Genomic DNA, 14,343 nt, shown 5'->3' with positions numbered 1-14,343 from the left:
TAGGGACACATACAGACTGAAAGTGAGGGGATGGAGAAAGATATTCCATGCAAATGGAAATCAAAAGAAAGCCGGAGTAGCAATACTCATATCAGATAAAATAGACTTTAAAATAAAGAATGTTACAAGAGAAAAGAAAGGACACTACATAATGAGCAAGGGATCAATCCAAGAACATATAATTGTAAATATTTATGCAACCAACATCAGAGCACCTCAATACATAAGGCAAATGCTAACAACCATAAAAGGAGAAATCAACAGTAACACAATCATAGTAGGGGACTTTAACACCCCACTTTCACCAATGGACAGATCATCCAAAATGAAAATTAATAAAGAAACACAAGCTTTAAATGATACATTAAACAAGATGGACTTAATTGATATTTATAGGACCTTCCATCCAAAAACAACAGAATACACTTTCTTCTCAAGTGCTCCTGGAACATTCTCCAGGATAGACCATATCCTGTGTCACAAATCAAGTCTTGGTAAACTTAAGAAAACTGAAATCGTTTCAAGTTATCTTTTCTGACCACGATGCTATGGAACGAGGTATCAATTACAGGAAAAAATCTGCAAAAAAACAAACATATGGAGGCCAAACAATACACTACTAAATAACCAAGAGATCACTAAAGAAATCAAATTGGAAATCAAAAAAATACCTAGAAACAAATGACAATTAAAACACGATGACCCAAAACCTATGGGATGCAGCAAAAGCAGTTCTACGAGGGAGGTTTATAGCAAGCACTACAATCCTACCTCAAGAAACAAGAAACATCTCAGATAGACAACCTAACCTTACACCTAAAGCAATGAGAGACAGAAGAACAAAAAAAACACCAAAGTTAGCAGAAGGAAAGAAATCATAAAGATCAGATCAGGAATAAATGAAAAAGAAATGAAGAAAATGACAGCAAAGATCAATAAAATTAAAAGCTGGTTCTTTGAGAAGATAAACAAAATGGATAAACCGTTAGCCAGACTCATGAAGAAAAAAAGAGAGAAGACTCAAATCAGTAGAATGAGAAATGAAGAAGTAACAATCGACACTGCAGAAATACAAAGGATTGTGAGAGATTACTACAAGCAACTCTATGCCAATAAAATGGAAAACCTGGAAGAAATGGACAAATTCATAGAAAAGTACAACCTTCCGAGACCGAACCAGGAAGAAATAGAAAATACAAACAGACCAACAGACAAGCACTGAAACTGAGACTGTGATTAAAAATCTTCCAACAAACAAAAGCACAGCACCAGATGACTTCACAGCCAAATTCTATCAAACATTTAGAGAAGAGCTAACACCTATCCTTCTCAAACTCTTCCAAAATATAGCAGAGAGAGGAACACTCCCAAACTCTTTTTACAAGGCCACCACCACCCTGATACCAAAACCAGAAAAAGATGTCACAAAGAAAGAAAACTAGAGGCCAGTATCACTGATGAACATAGATGCCAAAACTCCTCAACAAAATACTAGCAAACAGAATCCAACAGCACATTAAAAGGATCATACACCATGATCAAGTGGGGTTTATCCCAGGAATGCAAGGATTCTTCAATATACGCAAATCAATCAGTGTGATAAACCATATGATCATCTCAATAGATGCAGAGAAAGCTTTCGACAAAATTCAACACCCATTTATGATAAAAACCCTCCAGAAAGTAGGCATAGAGGGAACTTACCTCAACATAATAAAGGTCATATATGATAAACCCACAGCCTACATCGTCCTCAATGGTGAAAAGCTGAAACCATTTCCTTTAAGATCAGGAACAAGATAAGATGTCCAAACTCACCACTATTATTCAACATAGTTTTGGAAGTTTTAGCCACAGCAATCAGAGATGAAAAAGAAATAAAAGGAATCCAAATCGGAAAAGAAGAAGTAAAGCTGTCACTGTTTGCAGGTCACATGACACTATACATAGAGAATCCTAAAGATGCTACCAGAAAACTACTAGGGCTAATCAATGAACTTGGTAAAGTAGTAGGATACAAAATTAATGCACAGAAATCTCTTGCATTCCTATTCACTAAGGATGAAACCTGAAAGAGAAATTAAGGAAACACTCCCATTTACCACTGCAACAAACAGAATAAAATACCTAGGAATAAACCTACCTAAGGCGACAAGAGACCTGTATGCAGAAAACTATAAGACACTGATGAAAGAAAATAAAGATGAAACAAACAGATGGAAAGATATACTACTATGTTCTTGGATTGGGAAAATCAACATTGTGGAAATGACTACACGACACAATCTACAGATTCAATGCAATCCCTATCAAACTACTACTGGCATTTTTCACAGAACTAGAACAAAAAATTTCACAATTTGTATGGAAACACAGAAGACCCCGAATAGCCAAAGCAATCTTGAGAAAGAAAAACCGAGCTGGAGGAATCAGGCTCCCAGACTTCAGACTATACTACAAAGCTACAGTAATCAAGACAGTATAGTACTGACACAAAAACAGAAATATAGATCAATGGAACAGGATAGAAAGCCCAGAGATAAACACACACATATGGTCACCTTATGGCTGATAAAGGAGGCAACAGTATACAATGGAGAAAAGACAGCCTCTTCAATAAGTGGTGCTGGGAAAACTGGACAGCTTCATGTAGAAGAATGAAATCAGAACACTCCCTAACATGACACACAAAAGTAAAAGTCAAAATGGATTAAAGACCTAAATGTAAGGCCAGAAACTATAAAACTCTCAGAGGAAAACATAGGCAGAACACTCTATGATATAAATCACAGCAAGATCCTTTTTGACCCACATCCTAGAGAAATGGAAATAAAAACAAAAATAAACAAATGGAACTTAATGAAAGTTAAAAGCTTTTGCACAGCAAAGGAATACATAAACGAGATGAAAAGACAACCCTCAGAATGGGAGAAAATATTTGCAAAGGAAGCAATTGACAAAGGATTAATCTCCAAAATTTACAAGCAGCTCATGCAGCTCAATATCAAAAAAACAAACAACCCAATCCAAAAGTGGCCAGAAGACCTAAATCGACATTTCTCCAAAGAAGATATACAGATTGCCAACAAACATATGAAAAGACACTCAACACCGCTAATCATTAGAGAAATGCAAATCAAAACTACAGTGAGGTATTACCTCACACCGGTCAGAATGGGCATCATCAAAAAATCTACAAACAATAAATGCTGGAGAGGGTGTGGAGAAAAGGGAACCCTCTTGCACTGTTGGTGGGAATGTCAACTGATACAGACACTATGGAGAACAGTATGGAGGTTCCTTAAAAAACTAAAAACAGAACTACCATACGATCCAGCAATCCCACTACTGGGCATATACCCTGAGAAAACCATAATTCAAAACAAGTCATGTACCACAATTTTCATTGCAGCTGTATTTACAACAGCCAGGACATGGAAGCAACCTAAGTGTCCACTGACAGATGAATGGATAAAGAGGTGGCACATATATACAATGGAATATTACTCAGCCATAAAAAGAAATGAAATTGAGTTATTTGTAGTGAGGTGGATGGACCTAGAGTCTGTCATACAGAGTGAAGTCAGAAAGAGAAAAACATATATAACACATATACATGGGGGAAAAAAAAAGGTTCTGAAGAACCTAGGGGCAGGGCAGGAATAAAGATGCAGACCTAGAGAATGGACTTGAGGACACGGGGTGGGGGAAGGGTAAGCTGGGATGAAGTGAGAGAGTGGCATGAACATACATACACTACCAAATGTAAAATAGATAGCTAGTGGGAAGCAGCCACATAGCACAGGGAGATCAGCTCGGTGCCCTGTGACCACCTAGAGGGATGGGATGGGGAGGGTGGGAGGGAGACGCAAGAGGGAGTAGATATGGGGACATATGTATATGTATAGCTGATTCACTTTTTTTATAAAGGAGAAACTAACACACCGTTGTAAAGCAATTATACTCCAATAAAGATGTTTAGTAAAAGAAATTATATTGTTTGGTTTTTTGTTGTTGAGTTGTAAGTGGTCTTTATATATTCTGGATACTAGACCCTTATCACATACATGATTTACAAATATTTTCTCCCACTCTGTGGGTTTTCTTTTCACTTTATTGTTGGTATATATTGAAGTGCAAAAGTTTTAGAGTTTAGATAAAATCCAATTTATTTATTTTTTCTTTTGTTGCTTGTACTTTTGGTATCTTATGTAAGAAACCACTGCCAAATCTAAGGTTATGTAGATTTTTAGCTATGTTTTCTTCAGAGTTTTATGGTTTCAGCTGTTTATTTAGGACTTTCATCCACTTTCAGTTAATTTGTGTATATGGTGTGAGGTAAGGGTCCAAATTCACTTTTTTTGCATGTGGCTATCAACTGTCACAGCAGCACTTGTCAAAAATCAATTGACCACAGATATATGGGTTTATTTCTGGACTCTCAATTCTATTCCATTGACCAAACTCCTGTATTTAACCTCTGTGCTTCAGTTTCTTTACTCACAAAATGAGGATAACAATAGTAGCCATGCCCCACAAGGCTATAGTTAGAGACTGACAGAACATATGGAAAGTACTTAGCTAACAGTATAGCACACTGTAAACACTGAAGAAGGATATTACTGTATTATTATTTTAAAATTATCATCTTCAACCTTCTCACAGACTACTCCCTCTAACTTCTGGTCTTTTGCACTCTCTTAGGCATTTAGGTTGTTAATTTATTTTTTTGGAAAGATGGAAAAAGGTAAATGTGATAGCCTAGGACCATGATATCAGGCATGGGAATAAGCAAAGTTTTTGATTTCTGAACCCTCCTTAATACCCCACGCATGTCCAACTTCTGGCTGAATTCCCACCCCACACAGTCATCCTTATACACAACAACAAATCCAATCTACTGCATGGAGACAGAAGGGAAAGATGTCGTCACCAAGTTAGATCTTCTGACAAAAAACAAACAAACAAAAAACCATTAAAAGTTTGTTTCTCTCTCCAATTTCCCAGGTCTTTTCCTTTCTGCATCTATTCTAAGTAGATGACACCAACTTAAAAATTCACTTAGGAGACATCCCATTTTAAAAGTAAAAAAAGAAAAAAAAATTTAAAGAAAGTATTTAGAAGTCACTTCTCTTCCTTCCCCCTGAAGAGTACCCACCTGCGTCATAGGCAGCTCCTAATTTCCACTGGCACACTGTAACCCTGCATCCTGCTCCTGTGAGCTGATCACTAGAGAACTCTGCCTCAAGGGACTTCCTTCCTGCAGACTCAGCTTCAAGAACCCTTACCAGCCTTGCCAGCCTCAGCTTACCTCTGTGCCCCTCAAGTTTTTCTATGAGCTTCTGTGAGCCAACCCTCACCTGGACACCCTTATATCCTTAGTATCCAGTATAGCCTGGACCCCAGGGCTTCAACGCGGAGTTTATCCATGAGTCCTTTCCTGCAGAAGGTACAGCCACTTCCAATGACAGGAGGACTTCGTCCTGCCTCATTTCACTGTTAGTCCTAGACAATGAGTTATTTTTGGAAAAGAATATGCCTTCCAGGCAAGTCTTGGCTCTTCTTCCCATCATTGAGGATTTCTTGTGTTCAGATTTATAGACTGAGGTATGAAAGAATAATCTTGGGGTATGAGGGGTGTACCAGAATAGAACAAACAATATGCATTCAGAAAGCACCCCAAGAGAAAAAAAAAAAGTCAACAGCATTTCCCATCTGTAAAGAGATAGAGAACAACTACATGGTGGCTGGTAGCTTTTTTGTTTTTATCATAATAGAGGAGGGTTGCAGGGCAGAATGAGCAAGAATTAGCTCCACAGAACATCTGGACTCAAGCTGAAACCCTAAGAGATGGAGCTAACTGAGGGTGTATGACGGCAAGGGCAGCTCACATGCGGTGAGAACTTTATAGGAGAAAAAGCAGTTTTTAAAATTATTTAATCTGAGCCTCCTAATGCTTTTAAGTATTCAAAATAGTTGCTATAATATCTATATTATTCTTCTGGGACTCGAATCACAATTAGGAGACCTGACCCAAATCACATGCCACATGGGAGCAGGACCAAACATTAGAACCCTAAGGTCCAGTTCCAGGATTTCCCTCATCCTTAACAATGAACAAACCATCTCATTTCATCTCCAGATGCTCAGGAATCTTTCCAAAGTAAATAAATACAGATAAATTTCCATCTGTTGATGAAGACCATAATTTCATAAATAATTTTGGTAAAAAACCTAAATCCATAATTTTTTAACCATATGTTGAAAAAACAGGATATATGTACCTCAATAACATATACTACTATTAAGTTCCTGCACTTGCGTTTGTAGAAAGGGGGCTTAGGTCAATTTGTGCGAAGAACTTTTAGCATGCAATACTGGGTCAACAGTTGGCACCAACTGTGACACTCTTCTCTACAGCTATCCTTGCACTTGACTTCTCTCTTTCTTAGAAAAGTCAACAAGAGCAATAACAATACTTCCATTGTACCTGTCCCTGGTCAGACCTCCCATAGAAAATACTATTTACCTCTGGGCACCACATTTTAAGTAAGACACATTTAGACATTTAAAAAGTTGGATGAAAAATTAGCTATAGGAAGAGACTGAAATGTTATCAGGGATGTGTGAGGAGACCCAGAGTTTGCAGACCATGTCCTCCTCCTCTAAGCCTATTTATTTGTATTAATTGCTTATTTTTAGTGACACCAGAGTCAGATCTGCCGGAAAGTCTGCTGAAGTATTGAGATATGTTCTTTGGAATTTTTGATCTTTTCTTTGCTTTTTGTTTTTACCTCTAACTTCTGGTCTTTTGTACTCTCTTAGGCATATTGCATTATCCTGGTTATTTTTAAATGAACTGCATTACTTTTTACATGAACTGTATTCCTTTCATTTGAGAATAGAAGGCTATTCTTAACACGTTATAAGAGTAAACATTATCAGAAGAAGATATGATTTAAAAAATGTGGCAGACTAAAGTCAATAAGAGGTTATATGAAAAGGAAAAATATACAGTGAAATGCTAATCTTGCTGCCTTACCAAAAGTTACAAAGTAACACTGCAGGTATCAGTGGAATACTAAATAAGCACTGACAGGAGTTGTTTATGGAGAGATGATACACAAAGACTCTGCCTGATGCTTAAATACTGCCCCCATCCTCCCCTCCAAATCATTTCTGTTCTCAGACCACTTAACTAATGAATCAAAAGTTTGAGAGACAGTTTAAGAAATCACATGTGTTTTGTATCTAGTAAGAAATCACATGTGTTTTATATCTAGGACTCTAAATACAGATATATACCACTCCAGGAAGTTAGTTTAGGTGCAGCCCGCTTTTTCCCAAATTAAGGAAAGTATATCTTGCACACCAATCAAAAAGTAGAGGAACCTCAGTATAATAAGCTGGTTTTCCTGCAGTGTACCGCCATAAGAAAGCCTCAGTATCTTAGGAAACAGCATGTGAGATATGCCCATAAACTCTTAAGACAGTCTGCAATCAACTTCCCCCTTTTGAGGGAGAGGGGCAATGGGGTTCCAAAATTATATTTGTATCATATAAAACGTGCAGTAGATACAGACCTGTGAATGATGGGGAAATGGACTGCTACTCCCAGTACTGAGCAAATTTTACAAAAGGTTAAAGTTTAAATGGCTTTACTGATGTATGGCATTACTATCATTAATTAAAACAAGCACTTACTGAGAATTTAACATAAATGATCTCATTTAATTTTCATGATTTGGATGAACTAGATATTATTCCAATTGCATAAAAGAGCAAACTAAGGCTGAAGTAGTCTGTATTCAAACCCATGTCTAACTCCACAGCTCCTGCTATTAACCATGGCATTATCTATTAATGAAACTAAACAAAAGGATTAAAATTAAATCTGCATTTTTCTTTCCAGTAAAGGAACAGTGAAATCCTAGAATTAAAAAAAATAAATAATTAATTAATTTTTGGATGCATTGGGTCTTCGTTGCTGTGCGTAGGGTTTCATTAGTTGTGACAAGCGGGGGCTACTCTTCATTGAGGTGCATGGGCTTCTTATTGAGGTGGCTTCTCTTGTTGTGGTGCATGGGCTCTAGAGCACAGGCTCAGTAGTTGTGGCACACAGGCTTAGTTGCTCCACACGGGCTTAGTTGCTCTGCAGCATGTGGGATCTTCCCAGACCAGGGCTCGAACCCGTGCCCCTGCATTGGCAGGCAGATTCTTAACCACTGCACCACCAGGGAAGCCAGAAATCCTAGAATTTTTACTGTTTGTTTTGTATTTTTTTAAAAAACACTTTTTGTTGTTGTTGATTCTCACAACCCCATGAGGGAAATACTGTTTTTGGTTTGCTTTCGTAAATTTATTTATTTATTTTTGGCTGTGTTGGGTTTTCATTTCTGCGTGTGGGCTTTCTCTAGTTACGGCGAACGGGAACTACTCTTCGTTACGGTGTGCAGGCTTCTTGTTGCAGAGCATGGGCTCTAGGTGCACGGGCTTCAGTAGTTGTGGCACATGGGCTCAGAAGTTGTGGAACGTGGGCTCAGAAGTTGTGGCACATGGGCTCAGAGTTGTGGCACATGGGCTTAGGTGCTCCACGGCATGTGGGATATTTCCGGACCGGGGCTTGAACCGCGTCCCCTGCACTGGAAGGCGGATTCTTAACCACTGTGCCACCAGGGAAGCCCCAAGAATTTTTACTCTATGACTCACTGGAAAATCTACTGTGGATTCAGTAAATCAAAGTGAAAAACATCTCATGTACGACAGCCATTTAAGTTTGTTGTAAAAATTAAAGCAGTGTATTTGTAAAATAAAGATTAATTCTGTACTTCCAAAGATAACAGTCTGCATTTTAATTTTGGTATACTTAAGGTGGTAAAAATAACACCAGGTCTCTTGAAAAGATTCTATTTATCAATAGCAAAAGGAATCATACTCTTCCAAGTAATAAGTGAAATGGAAATAAATTTCATTCAAGATGTATTCTGCAATTTAAAAGCACAGAGGATAGCCCCTATCACCTCTACCCATCTCCTCTTACACTACGTGCTCTTTGGTCACACAGCTCAGCCCTGCAAACTACTAAAGGTGTTGCAACTACCCCACAATTATCACTTTCATCACTTAAATTCCTACTTCTTCCACTAAAGATACTTTTGATATTTAGTCTTTTTGTTGGTTCCAAAATATTAGCAAAACAGGTCTCGCCCCTTTAAAAAGAGAGCTAAGGGAAAGGCAAGGATAATTCAATTGCAAGAAGATTCAAGTATGTGGTAGCAACACAGGGGGTAGGAGGTTATGTTAACAATCCTTTTAAAACATAAATCAGTTAGAACCACACTGAAAACAACAGCAACAACAGTTGGGGCTTGCCTCTCCCGTTGCGGAGCACGGGCTCCAGACGCGCAGGCTCAGCGGCCATGGCTCACGGGCCCAGCCGCTCCGTGGCATGTGGGATCCTCCCGGACCGGGGTACGAACCCGCGTCCCCTGCATCAGCAGGCGGACTCTCAACCACTGCGCCACCAGGGAAGCCCCCAATTTTTTTTTTTTTAAGATTTTTTTTTTTGTGAACCATTTTTAAGGTCTTTATTGAATTTGTTACAATACTGCTTCTGTTTTATGTTTTGGAGTTTTTGAACCTGAGGCATGTGGGATCTTAGCATGTGGGATCTCAGCTCCCTGACCAGGGAGTGAACCCGCACCTCCTACCCTGAAAGGTGAAGTCTTAACCACTGGACTACCAGGGAAGTCCTGGTGGCAATGTTTAAGCTCACAGTGTGGGTAGCAGTCTTGTTCAAAGTCATATTGAATGATCTGAGCCCAGCTAAAAGTCCGAAGGGCTTTAAATGAATGGGAAAATACTTGGAGAATTCTCCCTCTACCCCCTGCTGTATCTGGGATATTTTCTATGGAATTACAAAAGAATAATAGAAAGTGAAGTTTAAAAAGTAACTTACTTTACCAAAGGGGAAGGGTGGGGGAGGGATAAATTGGGAGTATGGGATTAACAAAGGCACACTACCATATATAAATTAGATAAACAGGGTTTTACTGTACAGCATAGAGAACTAGATTCAATATTTTATAATAAACTATAATGGAAAAGAATTTTAAAAACGGAACATATATACATATATATGTGTATAACCAAATCACTTTGCCGTACACCTGAAACCAACACAATACTGTAAATCAACTATACTTCAATGTTTTAAAAAGTAATATTTTTAAAAAATCTGACTCATGGGCTTCCCTGGTGGTGCAGTGGTTGAGAGTCCGCCTGCTGACGCAGGGGACACGGGTTCGTGCCCCGGTCTGGGAAGATCCCACATGCCGCAGAGCAGCTGGGCCCGTGAGCCATGGCCGCTGAGCCTGCGCGTCCGGAGCCTGTGCTCCTCCACAACGGGAGAGGCCACAACAGGGAGAGCCCCGTGTACTACAAAAAAAAAAAAAAAAAAAAAAATCAAAAATCTGACATCTTTTTTTATATATAAATTTACCTATCTATCTAATCTATCTATCTATCTATCTATCTATCTAAGGCTGTGTTGGGTCTTTGTTGCTGTGCACGGGCTTTCTCCAGTTGCGGCGAGCGGGGGCTACTCTTTGTTGCGGTGCACGGGCTTCTCATTGCGGTGGCTTCTCTTGTTGCGGAGCATGGGCTCAAGGCACGCGGGCTTCAGTAGTTGTGGCTCATGGGCTCTAGAGTGCAGGCTCAGTAGTTGTGGCACACGGGCTTAGTTGCTCCATGGCATGTGTGATCTTCCCAGACCAGGTATCGAACCTGTGTCCCCTGCATTGGCAGGCAGATTGTTATCCACTGTGCCACCAGGGAAGCCCAAAGGTAAGTCTTAATATCAGCCAGCTCAAGAATTTTTTTTTTTTTTTGCCGTACGCGGGCCTCTCACTGTTGTGGCCTCTCCCGTTGCGGAGCACAGGCTCTGGACGCGCAGGCTCAGCGGCCATGGCTCACGGGCCCAGCCGCTCCGTGGCATGTGGGATCTTCCCAGACCGGGGCACGAACCCGAGTCCCCTGCATCGGCAGGCGGACTCTCAACCACTGAGCCACTGAAGCCCAAGAATTTTTTTCATCGTTGTCTTTTTTTCAGCCAGAGAAGTTACTACATCTATTCTTGTCATATTTAAAAGGGATGACCCACACTTTAATAAAAACAGCATGGGTTAGTTAGGAACTGTAGTCCAAGTCAAACCTGCCATCAATCAAATGTGTAACCTTATATACAGACTTAACTTCTCTTATGCCTTATTTTTTTACATCTGTAAAATGATGCCAAAGCTTCTTCCAGCTCTATATTTTGTAATGAAGAAAATCTCTTAATTAAGACCAAAGAAATTAAGAGGAAATAATTATGATGTCATCCAGGTAAGGGTAAAAAAAATGAGAATTTAACTTACTTGGATGTTCCAAGCCTTTTCATTTTTTTAAGGTATATTATTATACTTCATTTACTTTCAGGTGCATAAAATTGAGTGGTAGTATCCTATCCACGATAGAAAGATATCTCAAATTTGCCTTTATTGTTAAATAAATCATAGTACATTCATAAAATGAAAATATTATGCAGTTATTAAAAACCATACTTTCAAAGAATAATTGAAATTAAATTAAAAAAAGCCAGAATCAGTGAGTTAATGTAAAGCATTTAACACAAGGTTAGCCATATGATAAATGTTTAACAAATGATATCAATTATAATAACATCGTTGTTATTAGCAAAACATCGTTAATCCCGACTTTGAAAAAAATATGAAAAATATGTATGAAAAATAAAAATGATGGAAGAACCATGAAGTGTTAGCAGTGGTTGTGTGGCTGTCTGTGTGAGATTACAAATGGTCTTAAATTTCCTTTGTATCTTTTGCAAAATTTGGGGTTTTTTTTTTCTTTACAACTATGCATTGTTTTTATAAGATTTACCCAAACCAGAATTTTAAATCTTTGCTTCTGTTTTAGATTTTAATCAGTTCTATATGATAATTAGCCACGATCTTCTAGAATAAGCATCAACACACAATTCTACTTGAACATAGTTACAATAGAATACTTACTTTTTTGACTTTAGAAAGCATTATATTAATTTTGAATATCATTATTCATGAATATGAATTATCATGTGATATGTCTATAACAATAAATTATATTAAATTTGAATTAACCATAGAATTATGTCCTGATAGTGTTTTCTTTTATTTTAAAATGTTCTAGTTGGTTACAATGATTTGGCTTACCAGAAAAAAACCAATGGCTAAAGCAGTCAATGACACCGTAATTTTGCTATTTGGTCTACCCTAGCTAAATGAGGCTGCTATGGTAATTTTATACTTACTCTCTACTACTCCTGGAATTGCTCTATAATGCTGAAACTGGTAGAAGGATTTTTCCAACATGTACTCAGGATTTATTTCTTCTACTCGTAGTAAGTTCAAAACCATGTTGTAGGTCAAATGGAAAGCACTATTTAGTGGATCAGCTGAGCCCTGAGAGAAAAAAACATGTCAATGTTGTAGATTTTAAAAATAAATTCATAACAATATTTTTAACCTCCTGAACTGCTTAACGGTTTAGTCTTCGCTAAGGAATACTACAGAAATGTATTAAGTTCTTTCCTTTAAATGACCAATACAAAGTGATAAAACAGTTGATCTTTGGGAAAGTGAAGGGGGGAAAAAAAACACCAACTAGGACAGTAGCAGTTAAAATACTGTTGGCCAAGTATGTTTAGCTCTCTGCCTTCTAGGTACTTGACAGGATTACACATTTTGCCCTCAGTGGGGAGGGCAAATAAGTTTCAGTGATGTTATCACTTCCTGGTCAAACATTTAACTGCTGGTGTGAAAAGCTACATTTCCCCTGCTGGCACAGTGACTGCTAATGTTCAAGATGGTGGTTTCTCTATCAGCTTGAATCCCTAAACAATAATAAGCATAGTCTCTTTTGTAAACGTGCAATGAACAAGTAAAGAGAAACAAACCTTTAAGTTACTGGATTTAGGTTTGTTACTGCAGTATAACCTGGCCTATGCTAATAGAGCACACTAAATTTATTTCAGAATGACATTCAGAAAAAATTATTTTGAAACTCTCAGCTTCCTGAAATGACATAAAACTGCCTAAATGTTTCCCCAAAATTTACAGACCAGTCTTTGTCAACACTTTGGTAATTCCTCTTTCTCCTAATTGTGGCTGTTACCAAAGAAGGGCTAGTTACAATAGTGTGACCTTAATTTGCAACAAGGTTTATGTCCAAAATACTTCCTTGAGATCTAAACTTTTCTTACAATGTTTCTTCAGGAATACTTTCTCTTTTTTCTTTTCTTCTCTCTCCCTCCCTGCCTCCCTCCTTCCTTCCTTTTTTTTTTTTTAATATATATTTTTTGGCTGCGTTGGGTCTTCCTTGCTGCTTGTGGGCTTTCTCTAGTTGCGGGGATCGGGGCTACTCTTCGTTGTGGTGAGCAGGCTTCTCAGTGCGGTGACTTCTCTTGTTGAGGAGCATGGGTTGCAGGCGCACGGGCTTCAGCAGTTGTGGCTCGCGGGCTCTAGAGCGCAGGCTCAGTAGTTGTGGCGCACGGGCTTAGTTGCGCCACGGCATGTGGGATCTTCCCGGAACAGGGCTCAAACCTGTGTACCCTGCACTGGCAGGCGGATTCTTAACCACTGCGTTACCAGGGAAGCCCAGGAATACTTTTTTCTAAATGCAAATACTTCCTAAGATTGAAAATTGTTATGTAGTGCCCAAATGAGAATGACCAAATTCTTGGGAGATACATGCTGAAATATTTAGAAGTGTCACAAAACATGCAAATCTTTAAATGGCATAGCAAACAACACAAATACTGTTAGGGTATTCAGAGGCTTTTAAATTGAGGTTCATAAGCCAGCCTTATTGCATTCAGAATTATAAATGTATGAATATATGATTTTATGAGGAGAAGGAGCAGAACTTTCAAACAGTCTCAAATGGTGGTATTCCTTAACTCCTGAAAAATCAAGAGCCATTTACCCTAGGGGGTTAGTTAGTAAGTCCCTAAAACCTTATTTTTTATCCACTTTCCTTGAAAATAGGGCCAAAGGGAGATGTGGAGTTAGTATGAAAATCACATTCTTGGGGAAGAGAGGAATGAAAGACAACTTCAGCTACTTCATAATTTTGCAAACAGACCAACTTTTTACTATTCTATTATTTTTCTTTTCTACTATGACCTCCTTTAAGAAATGTGGGGCTTCAATATTGCAAATGTTTATTTCCAACCTCAAGCTCTGCTTCTATATTCAAACTGCTGTAGAATACACCTATCTGAATTCTCCATCACCTTAAACTCAA

At 38.4% G+C, this 14,343-nt stretch overlaps 1 protein-coding gene across 3 annotated transcripts in view; it reads right to left on the bottom strand.

Moving 5' to 3' along the window:
• Window positions 1-14,343, bottom strand: part of MTREX (Mtr4 exosome RNA helicase) — a 139,230-nt gene that overhangs the window by 62,780 nt on the left and 62,107 nt on the right. For all 3 annotated transcript variants that reach the window (XM_022597483.3, XM_089908855.1, XM_089908854.1), the window contains one exon: window positions 12,350-12,500. In XM_022597483.3, the coding sequence (XP_022453191.1) occupies window positions 12,350-12,500 (151 nt within the window). The remainder of the gene's footprint in view (window positions 1-12,349; window positions 12,501-14,343) is intronic.

This window comes from Delphinapterus leucas, chromosome 3 (assembly GCF_059928025.1).
Source record: "Delphinapterus leucas isolate spDelLeu-1000000601 "Yukka" chromosome 3, BTC_Dleu_Yukka2, whole genome shotgun sequence".
In the NCBI taxonomy this organism is placed as follows: Eukaryota; Metazoa; Chordata; class Mammalia; order Artiodactyla; family Monodontidae; genus Delphinapterus; species Delphinapterus leucas.
Note: the sequence above shows the minus strand (reverse complement) of the source record. Positions and strands in the feature narration are given on the sequence as shown.